The following is a 21,331-nucleotide window of genomic DNA, read 5'->3' as shown; positions in this document are numbered from 1 at the left end:
GTGTTTCTCAGTCACTATGTGGAATGACCAAGGATTCTTGAGAAATAAATGGACTGCCAATGATGTTTATACTCTCCCAAATATCTTGCATTCAAGAAGAAATGTATTTGCATGAATAAACACATGGAAAATCTGCAAGGTATAGATTCTGCCTTAAGGCCAGGTACTTTTCTGTGTTTCTTAGTACCTGAACTCATGAACTCTCTCACTACAACTAACATTATATGCTGGAGGAAGGTATGTGCTGAAGGAATTGTTCTCCATCTGCTATTACTCCTCAGAGTCTTGAAGTCAACACTTGAATATTACCAGTGCAGCACAATGACTGGTCAATGACTCAACATACAGCTGCAATATTAACTCAGGGTATGATTCACAAATGATTCTTTTTCTATTATAGTTGCTGACAGAGTCCTGGCAACGAAACCAGTCTTTTTGAGAAAAGTTGATCTTGGCAATGAATCCAGTCTTTAGAGAAAAGCTGATCATTGTTTGAGAGAGAGAGAGAGAGAGTGTGTGTGTGTGTGTGTGTGTGTACACACACAGATGAGGGGGTATATATATACACACATACAGAGCAGCAAGATGGAACCAAAATATATGGGTATATTGGGAGAGCATTTTATCCTGGCTTGTCAGTATTCCAGTATTTTCCTCCCTGCTATGAGAATTAGTGTTGAAGTCAGACAGATCTGGGTTCAAATCACAGTTCTGTCACTTAATTGGTTATGTTCTGTGCCTTCTCTGAGCCTCAAACAATTGAAAAGAATAACATTTTTAAGCTACTGCAAAGTTGTTGGAAAGAGTAAATAAAAAGAGTACATTTAGAAATCACATCTGAATGGGCACATAATAAACACTTTCTTAAGTTTAACTGTCCAGGTTCCACAGATTTAGCCCAAATGACATTATTTTTTCATAAAAATCAAAATAGAGGGGTTTTAACCAAAGGTGCTTAGAGTCATGCAACTACACATTTTGTGACAATATTATGGGTACAGTTTTAGAAAATGTCATTTAGATGCAAATGCATGGAAATAAACTAGAAATCATAAATGCAAACACATTTTAGGATTATATTTCATTTTATCTCCTAATGTTTAATAACACACACACACACACACACTATGGCCTTCAAGCCCTGGAAACCATCCCTTGCCCCTACATAAATGACACTTTGCTTGTCATTTTTATTTTTTAATGGTTAATGATTTCCATGTAATAGTTGCCAGTTTTCCTACACCCCTTTGTCCCCTGCTGCAAAAGATCTAATCTATTCAGAGGAAGATAATTGCAGAGCTGTTGAAACAAAAAAGAAATCACTGCATCTCACCACTGTTGTGCGCCTCCAGCTGCGAGGCAGAGTTGACAGCAACCTTGCATAGCGAACAGTAAAGAAGCCGTTTTGCCTTTTCTTCCTCAGTCTCAATAGAAGGACATGAGCTATTGCCAGTGGCTGTCATTGGGCTTTTTTCCACTTTAGAGGTGATCTCAGTTGTCATAACACTGCTTTTGCGGATTTCCACAGTTGTCGTCGTTGATATTGCTGGTGTCCCTGCAGTACCGTCTGTATTCAAAATAACACAGAAAAAAGGGGGAAAAACAATGGTATTATCTTTCCCTATTCAGGAATGTATATGAATATTGCATTCTGCTTATAATGATAAGAGCAGCTAGCAATTGCTGTTTGTCAAGGATGCATCAATCACCTCATAAAAAAATTCACATAGATGACCATATTTAATTTCATGTATTAAAATAACAATTTCAGATGATTCTTGAACATCAACATAAATACAAGTTAAAAATATTCTATGGGGTAAACATCCACAAATTTCTCTTCTTAACACATAGTCTTAGTACAACAACATTTATAATATATTGTAGTCTCTCAATACATATTTCTAAATGGCTTTTTCTAGATTTTTAAACAAAATAGAAGATAAATGCTCTTAAGATACTTTGATTTTTCTTTACTACTTGTCTATTTTACTTCTTTCTTTCATTGCTTCTTTTTTTAATTAAAAAACAGGTACAGATCCTTTTGCAAATGCTTATGCAAAAAAAAAAACCAAAAAACAAAAAACAAAAAACTGGAACCCTGATGCCATAATTGCTCTGACCAGATCAACAGTTCAGAAAATCTTTGCTCTATTTGCAAAGAGTTACAATTCAACACAAGGTACAAAAATCATCAATATCAAAAGAAGAAGAATTCTAGTTTAGCATATCTATTAAACAAATGCCCTGTACCAAGCTGTATGCAGGGAGTTTGTGGCAAAAGTATTCAGACGTCAATAGCCACTATTCACAAGGAATTCACAGGATGGCCACACCATGCTGTTGTCACATTGTTTTAAGAGTTAAATGATCATGAAAATGTTGATGCACTGTAACTCTACAACCCTTCTGGCTCTAAAGTCTGATGCTAAATCTGGAGAGATCAATCTCCAAAGTAAAACTACCCTGTCTTAACTTTACTTGTGTATGCACAGCTCCCCTTCCAAATATGCCAATCACTGTTACGTTAGCAATGTTTGCCATACCCAATAACAAATTGCAAATAAGCTCTACACTCATATCCTATCTACCCATATACTACTTTTTTGCCTCTCAGCTGGTTCTTAACTTCCTCTCCAAAATATTCCTAGGCTGCCTCTCCAGCTGCATCTGCTATTGAAGCTGTCTCTCATTCCATATTCTGCTGTGGTCACTATCTAATGCTACACTGAAAAGTTCATGATAAAGAGACTTGGCAAGAATGTAAGGACCAGTGGTCTGTCTGCAATTAAGTGTTGTCTGCATAAATGCTTACTTCTTGTTAGTTCATTACTACCAAGAGTTGACTGCAGCTACAGAATGACTCTTAACTGGGATATCCCCTTTCATCCAGGCATAGGGGTGAAAATATGGGTGAGGTTTTTTATTGCTTTTCTAAATAGGGCATCAGAAACACTAGTCAATAAAAAGAGAAATGAATCCTTGTTTAAGGGCTGTTGTATAAAAAAAATTCATCTGGATCTTGTTTCCTTTGCCTGACACTTCACACACTTTCAATCACTTATTTACCTGCCAAGATTATCAAGTAAGTCTCTTTCAGTGTCATAAAGAACATTCACCTACCAAGTTTTCAAAATCATGCTGCAAATCTTGTCTCATGGCTAGAGAAAAATAAATAAAATTACCCTAACACGAAGTTTTGTCACTAGAATACATTTATTCCCTTGCACACTGAAAGGTCCACTCCCTGATTAGTTATTATTTGCCTGTTAATGTTCCATTATTAAAATATGAAGTAACTGCCAAAAAATATCTCTGAGAACGTAGAGATGGAATAAAACATGACAACTTTAAGATGGTGCCATAGCTGTTTATTGCCCCCTATATACCAGAAATTATTGTTTGAAAGCATGTGTGTATGTATCTGTGAATAAACAACAAGTAGCTAATTTGCTAAGTGTTTTATATACTTAAAATAATTGTACATACTTATAAATTAATTCCATTTTTTATTGTATAAATTGTATGTATTTATAAAGTAATTCCACAGTACAGAGCTGCAAAAATGAGAAAACTCTAGAAGTTAAGAAAATTTCCCAAGGACACAAAAGTGGTATATTGTGAGCCAGAGCCAAGCATTTCATGGAACAAGAAAATCAGATTTTGAGGCAAAAAAGAAAATAAAGTTGGGAATGATACTCTTGGCCATGACTGTGATTCTCCCTACTAAGGTCACAGGGAGCAGTGGGCTAAAATCACTAAATTGTTCTTAGGATCAGCTCTATCAGGAGTGATAACCGTAAATACAGATATTATATTTAAACTTAGTTTGGCCACACACTGAAGCCAGCGTGACACTGTGGGTATTTACTTCATTGAAATCTACTATGGTAAAGATTTCCCTAGTAATACCCTGCTCTAACAACTTTTCCTCTGGATTGACTTGGTCTTAATCTGAAAATGGCACATAGTATAGATCATAGTAATCCTAAACTAACTTTCCTATTTATAGTGCAATTTGTTAACAAAAGCATAGAATAAACAAAACTATGAATCTTTCGATTCCTGTGACATCTACATTAGTGTTTCTCTGACCCCAGAGGATAATGTACATTTAAACCAAAGACAACAGAAGATTAGAGACATCAGATTCTCTGTGCCTAGGGCTTAGTGAAGTATTAACATTTCTTAAGGCAAGTTCCTTGCATGAGACATGCTTAGGGGAATTAATATCAACACTCAACTTCTGGTGTGTCTACTTTGTGGAATACTTTTGACCACATAGCTAACCATAAATTTGTTATTTTCTAAGCATGTAGTTAGTGTGAAAGAAATAAAAAGTTATATTTTTTATCTTTAATATGTAGAACTTGACTCCATAAAGATAGGAATACTATTAATTTATAAGTAGTAATGGATTTTTCACTTACCTTTTAACAGTGATAAAGGGGTGTTTTTTAAACCAAGAAAGTAAGGTAAATATATTTTAGCATTATGGCTTATTCAAAGAAAGTCAGCTGTTCTATACAATGCATACATATAGCAAAGAAGTTTACTTTAATATGGTACATTAAATTACCAGTTATAAATGATTATTATCCACACATTAAAATAGAATCTTAAATGAATGATAATGTTAACAGCAGCATATACCCTTGGCATGATGTGATGAAAATTACCTCTGTGGTCTTCCTTCTCGTAACCCCTGTCTAACCATGAGAAAAACAGAAAACAAACCGAAACTTAAGGACATTTATCAAATTCCTGACCAGTACTCCTCAAAACTAGCAAGGCTATCAAAACAAGGAAAGTGTGCAGAACTATCACAATCTAGAGGAGTCTAAGGAAATATGAGAAATCAGTGTAACATGGGATCCTGAATGAGATTCTAGGGCAAAAGAACATTAGGTAAAAACTTGGAAAATCAAATAAAGAATGGGCTTTAGTTAAACTAATGTATGAATATTGATTCATTAGTTGTGACAAATGTACAACATTAATGTGAGATGTTAACAATAAGAGAAGCTTGATGCAGGGTATATGGGAACTTTCTGATATAGTCTTGTATCTTCTCTGCAAATCTAAAACTATTCTAAAGTTAAAGTTTATTACTTTAAGAAAAACTGAATTATAACCAGTCAACAAATGGTGCATCATTCAAGTTACTTTGTAGAATCATAGTCAGAAAGAAGCTTAATGTCTTTATAGCATAGTTTTCTTGATTTTTAGACAGAGAAGTTTCAGGAAATTTCTCAAGATCACATAGTGCTCTGAGATAATAACTAAGACTTGACATTATATCTCCCAATCTAGTGCATATTATCTTACCTGCAGTTACTCATGCACTCAAACTTTATTACACCAACATTTATTAAGCAACTATTTTGTGCTAAGTTCTGTCCCAAGCCACTGGGGGTAAGAAGGCCAATAAACGTAGATCATGTACTTAGTGGCAGAATAGTTTATGAAACATCCCATAAAGACTTGAAATAATAACTATTATTATAAACTTAATAATTCTTAATCTGCTTTGTTCATTGCTATATTCTTGCACTTATACTTGGCATGCAATGAGCACTCAATAAATATTGAGAGAAAACAATAAATTAACAATAATACCTAATCATCGTGGAAGCACTTTTAAAGTATTACAAGTATTAACTCAAAAAACAAAGAGGTGCACAACATTTTTATTATCATCGTAGCAACAAAACTGAGGTATGCAGCAGCCAGAGCTGCCAACAGGTAACACAATGATTTGAACACAGTCTGGCTCAGTTGCATGTGCTCTTCATTTATTTTTTATTGCTTAAAATTTAATTTTTTATCAAATAATTTGAATTCATCTTGATGTATTATGCATGCTGAAAGACAACATCTTAAACATTTGACTATAAAAGAAACTAAGCATGGCCCAAGCTAGAGTCAATTATGTATATCTAAATACCATAATGCTAAGGTATTAAGTTGCTTAAAACCATTTAGAAGGAGGAAAGAAAAGGAAAACCTATAGCTCTCAACTAACCTCTTGTGCAGAATGGTAAGAATAAACCACAGGGCTTCATTGCACCTTTTTTCCCCTCTCAAAAGATGAGAAAGTAGGAAAACGATTCGCTTTTCTTACTGTTTCCCAAAGGCTGATTCAGATTTCTTTGCACTACTCTACCAAAGACCCTGGAACAATATATGTAACAAGGAGTTAAAAATAATGGGTGAAATTCAGTGAGAAGAGAAAGATTTGAAATGGTTTGGGCTTGCATTTCTGTGCCATTTTTCTGCCAGCGCCCTGTAGCAACTATTCATTATTGCAACTGTCACTATTTGGCTTTGGCATCAAAACGGGTTGCTAATACATTGTGGAATGGGGCTTCAGTTGAGAATAAAAGGAAACATCAATATTCAAAGTGGCCCATTTGTGACCTTCGTCTTGTATAAAAACACTGTAAATACTTCTTTAAAAAAATCCATAAAGCATAAGAAAGGATTCCAAAAAATATCAACACTTGAATTTTGGATAGTAACATGGAGCAGCCAAGTTACATGGTCTGGGCAAGAAATTTATTCCTCTGGTTACAGACTTCATAACTCAAGCGGAAAAGCCATAGGTGAGTTACTAGAGTTTCCTCTCAGGTAACAGGGATTAGTGTTATAACCCAAAGATGCTCATCATGTTTTCCTGTAGATTGAAGGCTCAGAATTACATCCGATTTATTTTCTTCTTTCCTATGTGAATTTAAGTCTCACTCAGACTTGCTAGGAAATGAAGAAAACAGCTGCTTCCTCATAAATATGCTGACATTCTGAAGTAGAAAAAGGTGCTTCTGACCAAAAACAAAAACAAAACAAAAAAACCCACCAGTCTTTAGAAATTATTCCTGGTGGTTTCTTTTCTACCAATTTTATTTCATTTAACTAAAATTTATTGAGCCCATACCACACTCTTAGATCCAGGCAGGAATGGCCTTGGCACTGGGCTGTGCTTAAAAGTCCCTTTATTTGTGGGGTTTTTTTTTTTTTCTTGTAAAATAAAAAAAGTTTCTACAGGGTTCTGTAACCAATTGAGCAGATGGGAATTATGGGAAAGGGAAGTGAGAATTGAACTGGGTGCCCCAAAGGCCAGAGTACAGAGGTTGGGAGTTCATAAGTGTGTGTGCACACTTATGAGTGTATGTGTCTATGTGTATGCATGTGCATGTATGGCTATATGTGTATATCTGTGTATAAGTGTGTGTGTGTGTGTGTGTTGAGAGGTTGGAAGATATCACAACTTCTATCTGGAAACCAGAGAAAGAGTGGCTGTTTTTGTACACAGTACACATTTGGCCACTCCAAATCACAAAAATGTATGTCTAAGCAGAAAAAGTCCCCCTGCCGTAAATTCCTCACTCCCATCTGCTAGAGTGGTATAGCTGTAGAAAGTGCTTTAAACTGCCTAGAAATCCCAAGGCCACCAAATGAGGCTGTGGAGAAATCAAGTGCTCCACTCCACTTTGCAGGGTACCTGATTTGGGGAGGTCCAGTCACCAGCCAGAAGTTCTGGCTTTGGGCACTGCTTCCACTGTGTTCTTATAAATCTGCTTCACTACTAGGCTCAAGGCTGATTCGGGTGAGGGGATTCTTTATTCTCCAGGTCACAAGGACAATTCCTGGGGAACAAAGTGTGGAGTTGCTAGGTGAAACTTGATACATATTTAGATATATGGCATATAGTCTCCATTTGTACGCTTGGCCCTGAAAATTTTGGGGGTCTGTTTTATAGGACCCATCCATATACAGGATGCTGTGTTAATCACAGGAGGTAAAAAATAAATGCAATATAAGTTGTATATGCAAGAGTAATAGGACTCTAATATAAGAGTGGAGGAAACAATGAATTCACTCTCCTTGAGAAGAATAAGCTGGAAAAAGTATTACTAGAAAATATTAGAAAAATGAATTGCACTTCAAACTGATTTCACTGTGTCTCTAATGGTCTGTGACTTGGTAGTTCCATGCAAAAAGTAATCACATATACTTTTTGTCAAGTGACAAGTTCTTCCCCATAGTAGGCAGCATGAAACTCTAATGTTCTAAGGGATTGGGTGACTATACTATTTCTTTCTACCTTTACATTATTTGAACTAAATTTCCCAAGCCTTGTGTGCATTAACAATTTTAGAAAGGAGATTTTAAAATTTACAAAACAAAAATATTGAACTGAAACTTTTGAGATGATTTTCAAAGCTGTCCAATTTATTATCTGTTTGAGGCAATTACATCAAGAATAGATTCATATACATAGATAATGGTTACCTGTTGAACTCACTATGTGCTACATATATTACATGCAAATTAGACCATACATTATTCTAATGAAAAATATTGAGGCAGAAGCAGAGCCCATTTAAAAAATTTAACTTCTGGATTTCCCTCTTTTTTTTTTGAGACAGAGTCTCGCTCTGTCACCCAGGCTGGAGTACAGTGGCACAATCTCGGTCCACTGCAACCTCTGCCTCCCAGGTTCAAGTGATTCTCCTGCCTCAGCCTCCTGAGTAGCTGGATTACAGGCACGCACCACCATGCCTGGCTAATTGTTTTGTATTTTTAGTAGAGATGGGGTTTCACCATGTTGGTCAGGCTGGTCTCGAACTCCTGACCTGACGATCTGCCCACCTTGGTCTCCAAAAGTGCTGGGATTACGGGCGTGAGCCACAGCACCCGGCCTTTTTTTGTTTTTTTTTTTTTTGAGATGGAGCCTCACTCTGTCATCCTGGCTGTAGTGCAGTGGCGCAATCCTGGCTCACTGCAAGCTCCATCTCCCTGGTTCAAGCAATTCTCCTGCCTCAGCCTCCTGAGTAGCTGGGACTACAGGCACACACCACCACGCCCAGCTAATTTTTTTGTATTTTTAGTAGAGGCGGGGTTTCACCATGTTGGCCAGGCTGGTCTTGAATGCTTGACCTCAAATGACCCTCCCACCTCGGCCTCCCAAAGTGCTGGGATTACAGGTGTGAGCCACTGCGCCCAGCTGAATTTCCCTATTGTTGCCAAAGATCAATTAGTTTCATAGGGACTGGCCATTTTCTACAAAGATCATGTGATTTGAGAGGGCAATGTGAGAATGCTTTTATTTTGTAGGATAATTTATCCAAAATTTAGGCAATTCCTATTACTCATTCAAATTTGGGGATAAACAGATTACAGAATCAGGTTGCCAGGACAGAGCACAGTTGCAGAAGCCCCAAAAAAGAGGTGGTGATCAGGATCAGGTCACACACCTTGACTTGGGTCAGGCAACTGAGGGTTGAGCTAATGAGATGAAGAAAGGGCAGGAAAGTTGGACCATGAAGGCGGAAGAAGCAGAGGCTCCTGAAGCACAGAGTCTTGACACGAATTGTCCAGTCCCCTGAGGAGGTAAGTAGGATCCAATATTGGCCAGCCAAAGCTGAGACCTACTTTATATCTTCAACCTCCACATCTCCAAAATGTTCTTAACCTCAAAATGGACCTTTCTAGATTAAACTGGGATTTCATCAAGTCAAAGCGCATATTCTCTCTAGACAATGGATCTCCCCTACAACCTAAAAAGAAAGAAGCCAACAGAAAAAGGCAGATGTAAAAGGGTGACTGACAATAATAGTATTAGGGACATGTCCAAACACTGCTCATCTCTCCAGTGGTTACAAGACTGATCAGGTGGCTTGACTTAAGCTCGCCCTTAGAATACAAGGTCTCTTCTTTTTAAAGACAGATAAGCTGATTAGAGTTAGTATTATTACTTTTTTCCTCTACCAGGTAAATTGCCCTCTTTCCTTTCTTTAGAATCCGTAAATTAGGGACTTATTCTAGGAAAGAAGCCTTGGCATGTCTTTTTAGCCTAATTTAATATCACAGCATTGTCCTTAGTTGATAACAATCACCTCAGCAATCTATATCAATGCCTTAACATGTCAGTGCCTTGATTTCTAAGTCAATGAGGATTATATTCTCTACTCATTTAGTATATAAATATACTCCATAACATAACTAGAACAGTGTCTGCCAGACAGTTGGTAATTGATAAACGTGGATGCTGCTGCCATCAAATTTGTTAGACATTTGCTTTACTTTTAAAAGTTGGAGTTATATCCCTGTCAGGTAGGTGCTAGACTGAAAATTGGCATAGCAATAAAAAAGCATATCATTGACCTCCTAAATGAAGTTTTCATCCTTAATCATTTTCCTCTTATAATTTTTCAAGTAATATTTCTTTCATTCTTTTCTTTATGCTCCTTGGCTCTCAAAACATCCCCCTATCATGGGGCCAAGATGTTGGGGAAATTTCACGAATCAAAAAGAATCCTATTACTATAAACTAGTGATTGTGAGACTTTAGTATGCGTCAGAATCACCCAAAGAGTTTGACAAAACACAGACTGCCCAGCCCCAGCATCAGAGTTTCTGATTCAGTATGTATAGGGTGAGGTCTGAATATTTGCATTTCTAACAAGTTCCCAGGTATTGCTGTTGCTGCTGATCTGAGAACCACACTTCAAGAACCACCACTGACAGATGCGCCAATTATTTCCAGTTTAGATTAACTGGTCTCAGCTGTAAAGCTTAATGTCATTTAAACAGCAAGTCATGAATGCAAGAAGAGGCAAATAAGAGATTGAGTGACCAGTGTCCTTGTTTGCCTGAGGGAACTGAGGGAGTTCCTGCGATATGGGACTTTCAGTGCTAAAATTGTAACATCCTAGGCAAGCCAGGGGAAGCTAGTTACTCTAAAAGAGAACCCTGGAAAAAATTAGAAAATTCTTTAAAAAATTTTAGATACTACCTAATCAATGAACTTTTTTTTGAGACAGAGTCTCACTCTATCGTCCAGGCTGGAGTGCGGTGGCACCATCTCGGCTCACTGCAACTTCTGCCTCCTGGGTTCAAGTGATTCTTCTGCCTCAGCCTCCTGAGTAGCTGGGATTACAGGGGTGTGCCACCACACCTGGCTAATTTTTGTATTTTTAGTAGAGATGGGGTTTCACCATGTTGGCCAGCTGGTCTCGAATCCCTGACCTCAGGTGATCCGCCAACCTCAGGTGATCCGCCCTTCTCAGCCTCCCAAAGTGCTGGGATTACAAGCGTGAGCCACCGTGCCTGGCCTAAACAAACTTTTCTATTGAGAGATGCACTTTTTGATAACAAATGAGGAAGGATAGAGACACATTCTGATCTTTGGAGCAGAGAAAAATACTAGTGGGAACCTAAATAACCTTCTATTGATCAGTTAAACCAGGGTTTCTTTTGTAAGAATAAACTTTTCTCTCCCTAAATTGGAGTTTGTATATTTCTAGGGGAATTAATTTTCCACTTTGTTCACAGATATTTAGTATAAAGCACAGTTCATCCTCTCCAAATATAATTTAAGCCAAAATAAATTAATCCAAACCTAAGTTCATCAGAAGGTAAGATTGTTAGGCCTTGTTCTAGTTAATTGAGTGGGTCTGGCTATTGTACATACAATTGATAAGCACCAAGACAAATGGGTGAGTTTTATCACAATTTGTGAGCTTTTGGATAAATATTACGGAATGGAAAGGAAAAGGAAGACAAAAAGAAACTCAATTTACTCCGAAGGCATTTTAAATGATTTGGATGCCACTAGATTAGGAAACTGCCTTTTCATGCTTCTAATAGAGATTTTATTTTTCCTCCAGTAGGGCAGAATGAAAAAAAAAAAAAAAAAGCCCTCCAAAATCTATGAATGGTAGCACCCCTGTTCCAAGAGCTTTCAGAGGAAAAAAGTACTGCATGCTGCAGTAACAGTTTCTGCTCCATTAATGAGAAGAACTGTGTATTGGAAAGCTCAGTTTGAAATCTGGCAAGAAATCAAGGTATGGTTTTTCAGTGATTGCCTTTGGTAGTTCATCTGTTTAACATATGCAGTAATGGCCTTCCTCCTGCTGGCCATGTGCTTTAGGTTAAAAGTAAGGGTTTGTCATGTGTCCTTACTGTCCACGATATCTAACTATTGGAATTATGACATGATAAATCATGAATCTTGAAAGCATTTACTAATTGAAGTTGAATGAAAAGTGAGAGAAAGCTCACCTCTGACTGGTAATTTAGAATGAGTAGGGACTGTAAAATGTGAAGATAGTCATGCCAAGTTATTTAGGACACAAATACTTGCTCTAGAATCTTGTTAGGCAGCACATACAATAAAAATGAAGAAACAACAGCCAGCTCTTCAGTTTTTTTGTACTGTAGAGCTGTCTTGAAGATAAGAAAACAAGCTCCCACAATAAAGGGTGCAATGATAAAATATTTAGTATGGAAATAATTTAGAACATTATCCCATCTGGACTCAGGCATTTTATTGTATGTGCAAGAGTTATAATACTTAGCATTTTTCATTATAATGCTAGTGTTTCATAGATTAGCTATGCAGAAAATGTTTTAATCACCAGAAAGATACCATGATGTAACTGATATGCACTTGCCACAACACATTGCTCAGACATCTAGATTAAAGGATTTTTCATATTTCAAGAGACTAGAAAAGGAATTTTCAGGGAGTAAATTCCACTGGATAAATCATTGAAAATGGTTGACGAAGAGGATGGAAGTATAAAAAAGGAAATGAGAAAAATTACAAAAATTGAGAAAACATTTTTTTAACCAATAATCTTTCAGCACCTCCTGAGCATTCAATTTCAACTATAAGCTGAGTTAAGACTCAAACTACCCATCATTTCACTCAAAACAGCAATGTATTATTATTTTTCTCTCTGCAAAGAAGGAAGAAAAATGGGGGTCATCACATAATACAATGATTTCTTGATAGAATTTCTCTCTTCAAAGTAGTTTCCATGTTGTGTTAATATATTTCAGCCAAAGATAATTTTTTAAGAGCTGGAGGATAAATAAAAATTAGAGAAAACATGCTAATAAATATAGAATAGGAGAAATCAAAAGTCTACTGATTATTTACAGAAAGGTTGGCCACTGAAAAATTGTTAGAACTGTTTGGAAAATAATATGATACAATTCTGGAACAAATGTGTCTCTTTCCCAGCAAAGCCAACAGACCTGTTTCTAAGAAGCCAAGATTCCCTTTTTATCTCCAGAAACCATATAAACTAGATTTTCATGAAATTCCAAATATAAACTTATCATCTCTCCTATTATTCCCATTAGCTATCACATAGCTCCAGAAATTCCAAACTACAGCAAACTGCCTCTTGCACAAAAATTTGCCAAACTATGTATTATTCTTTTCACATTTGAGAATACATTCATTGTAATTGTATCACCATTTCATCAAAGCACTAATTTAAACATTTAAGAAAGTCAATCTTTCTTTTTTTCCTAAATGATATGAAGTAACAATTTTTATTTTCTTAGGCTTCATTTAAAAATTGTTTATTTTAGCATTAAGCAGCTATAAATCTAATTAAGTATATATTTAAGAAAAAATGACTTATTGGTTAATTCTGTCAATCAATTTTTAATTCAATACTTTATGGCAGAGCCGTATTAATAAAGTATGCTAAGAATTAATTTCAAAATAAATCTGTATTATCTCTGAAACTGTCTATACTGGCCATTCTGATCCTGTAAAATGCTAAGTATTTTTATAGCTGCAAAAAAAAAAGATAGAAATCTAGTCCCATATGACTGACCTCTCAAAGGATGCGGGCATTTCTATTTCACTTCACTTGTTGGGATTTTGTCACATGAGTTAAATCACAACATCGTATTGGAGCCCATTTGATATAAATAGAAGTTCTAATATTTCACCATTAATTTTGATAAGATAATGTTTAAAATATAATTCATAATTAAGCTTTAGAATAGAGTCATTGTTTTATTTAGGATACATGTTTGTATAGCTGTTTTTTATTATCAATATTTCTGTTACTTTTAACAACAACCCAACTGTGAAATTTAAAAGCTAACACTGTGAGTAAATTGTTTTGCTTCATAGGTCATGTTTTAAAATTAGGTTAATTTTCTTGGTACATAAGATCTTATTTCTTGTATATCATGTTATCTATAAATGGGTTTTACAGAAAAAGTAGGTTATTTTGAAAATGTTTCTCTAGCAATGAAAAAGCCTTATCATGGATGTGAGACTAATTTGGTTCACATCCTTACTGGCAGATTCTTCTTGCCCAGGGAAGAAGCCAGGCCAAGAATGCTAGCAGTCCAGGACTGAATGTGTTGAGTCAAATGTCTGAGTGGACAGAAAGTGTGTGAGGCAAATCAAGCCTGATACTTGAAAGGCTGCTGCCAAGCGGTCAAGATCACAGCCAGGACACAACAGCCAATTCACAGGGCTGGGGAAAGAAGTCAGAGCCAGAAGGCAAGCTCGGTGAGAAGAAAAAGGTCCCAGGGTATCTGAGGACTCAGCCTGAGACCATGGCAGGCAGACAATGTATTGACCTTGTCAAGTTATTTTTAGCATGAAGTCCTTACCTCCTTGGACAGGGCAAAGAAATGGATGGTGGCTTTGTGCTTTCTTGTATGCTCTTGGACCACACATTAGGAAACTGTGCAAAGACAGCAAGGACTCATGTTTTTTTTTTTTTTTTCCTCCTTCTCTTTTCTTCAAATTGCCCATTCTTTACCTCAGTAAAAGCAAAATAAATAACTGAATGAAAGAATGAATAAATAAGAAACGTATGTATGTATTTCTCTCTTTAAGATTTCAATCTGCTCCCGTAAGTCACCCCTAATTGAGGACATTTCCAGAGAAGGCTAATTAAAAACTTTTTTCAAGTTGCTGGGGAAAAATGAAAAGTGATCAAGGATTGGGCAGATTGGCTAATGGAGTTGAACTGTATGATTTGGTTCAGTGAAATCATCTTTTCTCAGAAGCTCATCAAGACAACACTGGATAGAACTCAGTTTTATAAAAATACAATGCTTTTCACCAAAATAAATTCACTTAGATAATTCAAGTGCACACAAAATTCTAAGTGTTGGAGGAATTCTTGAAGAATTCTTGAAGAATGCTTAGACATTGAAAAAAATGTATTTTGTTTCACACAACACATGATATGTGCATTTCTAGCACTGCAATGCCATAATTTCAGTAGTTATTTGCTTTTCTTTGAAACTTCAGAAAAATTCCACTATGACCTAACTTTCAAAACATAATTTCAACACCGGTAACAGTTTCCTTTCTGGCTGACTTGTCAATCTGAGTTAATAAATGTTTCCTCAGCCTAGAAGTTTAATTAACTTAAGTTGAATAGATCTGAATGAGATAGAAATTATTTGTATTTGCTTATTAACTTTTTTTCAAGATAAGACAGAATTAGAAAGGAAAGAGACGAGTAAGAGACACGTCTTATTTCCCCTTTTAAATTACAGATTTATAGGGAGAGAAATTTTGTGAGCTTCTCCTTTTAAGGATATTTTTATCAGTTAGTCCAGGTGGATCAATATGATGAACCAATCAATACGATTTTGATGAAATTCTTCTCTATCTTTGAAGGTACTATCATCACAGATACTCTGTTTCTATTGAAGAATATATCCTGTTAAGATTTCTGAGATGCTAATTAAAAAAGTGTCACCAAAAATGATGATTTATAAATTCTGATGTAAATATCACCGAAACATGCAAATGAATAAATGCCAAGTAGTCTACTGTGTATACATTGCAAGATATATGTTACATAGCACACTTAAAATGATAGATTACGCATCACTCAAAATGAGATAAAGACTATTTCTTTAACTACTTTTATGTCTCATTATTTTTTGCTATTTTAAAATTTCCTTCATATAGAGTGGATCTCTCAAGTTAGTCCAACAATCTAGCTTTCTAGTTTTATAGATCCTTATTCTAAACATCATTACTGTTATATGAATCAGCTATCAGGTACAACAATGCATTATCTCAAAGGTAAACATAAATAATTACAAAATAAAACAAATGCATGACAAAAAATTAAAAGGTTCAAGATAACAGTAGCATCCTACATTTGTTTAGTCCTTTTTAATCTTCAAATAAATTTTGTATCCACTTCTCTGTTTTTATCCTCAGTATAGTACTACGAGAAAAACATTAAAGTTCTTATTTTATAAAGGAGAAAACTAGCTCATTGATATAAAGTCACTTGCTAGAATCATATAGCTATTAATTGGCAAAGCCATTATCAGCATCAAGATTGTTTAAGGTTTATTTTTGCCAACAGGTAGAAAATATTGTCTTTGATTGTAAAGAGCTAAGTATTAAAAATTGCATAGTGTTTATAGGACATTGCAGCAATTATATATTTTTTATTTCTGCACAAATATTGCTAAGACTATGTGTATGACTAGAAAACTGTATATTCAATTTTGAACTAATTTTATAGCACTTAGAATAGAGACATATGCATTAAACAGTTTTGTGTAGCAATATTATCAGGTAATTTAAATTTAATGTACCATGTCAGATTTCTAATACCTACTTATTAAATTTACCAAGGTTTCTAGCCTTCTGTTTACAAACTGTAATCATTCAAAACATAAAAAAGGCAGCAACATGCTTTCAAAGTAGAGGTTAGATCACATCACTGTTCTCCAAATACAGTTCTCTCAATTTTGCCCCATGTAAAAACTAATGTTCAACTGAAAGCTTTCTCCCTGAGATCAAGAGCAAGACAAGAATGTCCACTTTTGCTGCTGCTATTGATCATTGTACTGAAAGTTCTAGCCAGAACTGTTAAGGAGGGAGAGAAAACATAAAAGGTATCCAGATTAGAGAAGCAGAAGCAAAACTACCTCTATTCATAGATGACATGATCTTGTACATAGAAAACCTTAAAATATCCACAAGAACCCCCCAAAACTAATTTCTATACACTAGCAATGAACAATCTAAAGTTAAGAAAACAATTTCCCTTACAATTGCATGAAAAAGAATAAAATCTCAGGAATAAATTTAACCAATAAAGTGTAAGACTTGTATACTGAAAACTACAAAACAATGTTGGAAAAAAATAGAATACCTAAGTAAATGGAAAGGCAGCCCATGTTTCATGGTTGGAATATTTAATACTGTTAAGATGGCAATACTGTCTAAATTAGTCCACATATTCAGTGGAATCCCTACCAAATATTTAACTGAGTTTATAATACAAATAACTAAGCTGACCTAAAATGTATATAAAAATAAAGGGATACTAAATAGCCAAAATGATATTGAAAAAGAAGAATAAAGTTAGAGGATTCAAGAATAAAGTTAGAGGAATCACACTTCTTGAATTCAAAACTTACTAAAAAGTTACAGTAATAAAAACAGTGTGGCATAAGAATAGACATAGATCAATGAAATAAAATTGAGAGTCCAGAAGGAAACCCATACATTTATGGCCAATTTATTTTTAACATGAGTGACAAGACCATTCAATGGAAAAAGAATAGTCTCTTCAACAATGATGCTAGGACAAATAAGCAAACACATGCAAAAAAAAAAAAAAAAAAATGAAGTTGGACCCCTGCCTCACACCATATGCCATTCAAAATGGATCAGTAACCTAAATGTAGGAGGAAAAACTATAATGCTCTTAGAAGGAACTACAGGCATAAATATCTGTGACCTTGTATTAGGCAGTGGTTTCTTAAAATGGAAATAAAAGCATGAGGAACAAAATAAATAATAGATTAAGTTGAACTGCATCAAAATTAAGTTTTTTTGTGTAAAAAAACACTACCAAAAAGTGAGAAAACAATCCATTAAATGGGAGAAAATATTTGTAAATTATGTATCTGATATAGGTCTAATATCCATTGTATATAAAGAACACTTACAAATCCACAATATAAAGACAACTCAATCAAAAAATGGGCAAAACATTTCAATAGACATTTCTTGAAATAAGGTGTATAACTGATCCAATAAACACATGAAAAGATGCTCAACATTAATCAAAACCACTGGGAAATACCATTTCACAACCAGTAGGATGACTATAATAATAAAAAATTAAATTAAAAATAAAACAACATAACTAGTGTCAGTGAGAATGCAGAGAAATTGAAATCTTTATATGTTACTGGTGGTAATATAAAATGGTGCTGTCACTGTGGAAAAATTTAGTAGCTTCTCAAAAAGTTAAATACAAAGTTACTATATGACCCAGAGATTGTCCTAAATATATACCTAAATTAACTAAAAATTTATGTATAAACATAAACTTATACACGTATACTCATAGCAGCAGTATTCATAATTGTCAAAAGGTAGTAACAACCCAAATGGAAGAGTGGATAAATAAAATGTAGTATTTCTATAAATAGAGTATATATTCAATCATATAAAGAAATACAATACTGATACCTGTTACAACATGGATGAACCTTGAAAGCACTATGCTAAATGAAAGCCATCAGTCACAAAATACCACACGTTGTATGATTCCATTTATACGAAACATCCAGAATAAGAACATTCATAGAGACAAAGAGTAGATTAGTGGTTGCCAGGGAATAGGAGAAAGGAGAAAAGGGGGAATTAAGAGGTAAAGGTTTCTTTTCACAGTGCTAAAAATGTTCTGGAATTAGAAAGTTGCAATGATTGCATAACATTGTGAATATAGTAAAGGCCTCTTGTTTGTATACTTTAAAATGGTTAAATAGTGAATTTTACATTGTGTGCATTTTATATCTATAAGTTTTTAAGCAAATTTCCTTGCAGTGGCCAAAGTTCCTATGTGATGTGGTCCTCCATTATCTAGCTGACTTTATCTCTTTCTACCCTTCCTTTCATTACTTGTGGAACAGCCACACTGCATCACTGGCCTTTGTGCTTTCCTTCAAGCATTCCAAGCATGCTCCCACCTTAGAAACTTTGAGTCTCCTCTCAATAAATTAGGCATTGATGGGATGTATCTCAAAATAATAAGAGCCATTTATGACAAACCCACAGCCAATATCATACTGAATGGGCAAAACTGGAAGCATTCCCTTTGAAAACTGGCACAAGACAGGGATGCCCTCTCTCACCACTCCTATTCAACATAGTGTTGGAAGTTCTGGCCAGGGCAGTCAGGCAGGAGAGAGAAATAAAGGGTATTCAATTAGGAAAAGAGGAAGTCAAATTGTCCCTGTTTGCAGATGACATGATTGTATATCTAGAAAACCCCATTGTCTAAGCCCAAAATCGCCTTAAGCTGATAAGCAACTTCAGCAAAGTCTCAGGATACAAAATCAATGTGCAAAAATCACAAGCATTCTTATACACCAATAACAGACAAACAGCCAAATCATGCATGAAATCCCATTCACAATTGCTTGAAAGAGAATAAAATATCTAGCAATCCAACTTACAAGGGATGTGAAGGACCTCTTCAAGGAGCACTACAAACCACTGCTCGATGAAATAAAAGAGGACACAAACAAATGGAAGAACATTCCATGCTCATGGATAGGAAGAATCAATATCGTGAAAATGGCCATACTGCCCAAGGTAATTTATAGATTCAGTGCCATCCCCATCAAGCTACAAATGACTTTCTTCACAGAATTGGAAAAAACTACTTTAAAGTTCATATGGAACCAAAAAAGAACCCACATTGCCAAGTCAATCCTAAGCCAAAAGAACAAAGCTGGAGGCCTCATGCTACCTGACTTCAAACTATACTACAAGGCTACAGTAACCAAAACAGCATGGTACTGGTACCGAAACAGAGATATAGACCAATGGAACAGAACAGAGCCCTCAGAAATAATACCACACATCTACAACCATCTGATCTTTGACAAACCTGACAAAAACAAGAAATGGGGAAACAATTCCCTATTTAATAAATGGTGCTGGGAAAACTGGCTAGCCATATGTAGAAAGCTGAAACTGGATCCCCTTCCTTACACCTTTTACAAAAATTAATTCAAGATGGATTAAAGACTTACATGTTAGACCTAAAACCATAAAAACCCTAGAAGAAAACCTAGGCAATACCATTCAGGACATAGGCATGGGCAAGGACTTCATGTCTAAAACACCAAAAGCAATGGCAACAAAAGCCAAAATTGACAAATGGGACCTAATTAAAGAGCTTCTGCACAGCAAAAGAAACTACCATCAGAGTGAACAGGCAACCTACAGAATGGGAAAAAATTTTCGCAATCTTCTCATCTGACAAAGGGCTAATATCCAGAATCTACAAAGAACTCAAACAAATTTACAAGAAAAAACTACCCCATCAAAAATTGGGCAAAGGATATGAACAGACACTTCTCAAAAGAAGACATTTATGCAGCCAAAAGACACATGAAAAAATGCTCATCATCCCTGGCCATCAGAGAAATGCAAATCAAAACCACAATGAGATACCATCTCACACCAGTTAGAATGGCGATCATTAAAAAGCCAGAAAACAATAGATGCTGGAGAGGATGTGGAGAAATAGGAACAGTTTTACACCATTGGTGGGACTGTAAACTGGTTCAACCATTGTGGAAGACAGTGTGGCGATTCCTTAGGGATCTAGAACTAGAAATACCATTTGACCCAGCCATACCATTACTGGGTATATACCCAAAGGATTATAAATCATGCCGCTATAAAGACACATGCACATGTATGTTTATTGCGGCACTATTTACAATAGCAAAGACTTGGAACTAACCCAAATGTCCAACAATGATAGACTGGGTTAAGAAAATGTGGCACATATACACCATGGAATACTATGCAGCCATAAAAAAGAATGAGTTCATGTCTTTTGTAGGGACATGGATGAAGCTGGAAACCATCACTCTCAGCAAACTATCGCAAGGACAAAAAACCAAACACTGCATGTTCTCACTCATAGGTGGGAATTGAACAATGAGAACACTTGGACACAGGAAGGGGAACATCACACACCGGGGCCTGTTGTGGGGTTGGAGGAGTGGGGTGGGATAGCATTAGGAGATATACCTAATGTAAATGACGAGTTAATGGGTGCAGTACACCAGCATGGCACATGTATACATATGTAACAAACCTGCATGTTGTGCACATGTACCCTGGAACTTAAAGTATAATAAAAAATAAATAATAAATAATAAAAAAAAAAGAAACTTTGAGTTTCCTGTGCCATCTGTCTGGAATGCTTTTCCCCAGATAGCCCGATTACTCATCCCCTTACCATCTTCAAAACTAACACCTTCTCAGTGAGGTTGTACACCATCACTCTGGATAAAATTGCTACCTTTCTACCCATTCCTGCAATTCCCCTTTATCTCCCTTGCCTTTTTCTTCTCCATTGCAGTTATCACATTCAAACATATTATGTAATATATAACAATATAAGGGTTAGTTAACTTTGATGACCCTCTACTGGAATGTAAAATCTACAAGGGCAGGGTTTTTTAGTTGCTTTGTTCTCTA

General features: G+C 35.6%; 1 protein-coding gene across 2 annotated transcripts in view; it reads right to left on the bottom strand.

Moving 5' to 3' along the window:
* The window catches only part of ZNF385D (zinc finger protein 385D), a 969,842-nt gene that overhangs the window by 17,328 nt on the left and 931,183 nt on the right, over window positions 1–21,331 (bottom strand). For both annotated transcript variants that reach the window (XM_054482049.2, XM_054482050.2), the window contains one exon: window positions 1,334–1,567. In XM_054482049.2, coding sequence (XP_054338024.1) covers window positions 1,334–1,567 — 234 coding nt within the window. The remainder of the gene's footprint in view (window positions 1–1,333; window positions 1,568–21,331) is intronic.

This window comes from Pongo pygmaeus, chromosome 2 (assembly GCF_028885625.2).
Source record: "Pongo pygmaeus isolate AG05252 chromosome 2, NHGRI_mPonPyg2-v2.0_pri, whole genome shotgun sequence".
Lineage (NCBI taxonomy): Eukaryota > Metazoa > Chordata > Mammalia > Primates > Hominidae > Pongo > Pongo pygmaeus.
The sequence above is the reverse complement of the archived record's forward strand: the minus strand, read 5'-3'. Positions and strand labels throughout refer to the sequence as shown.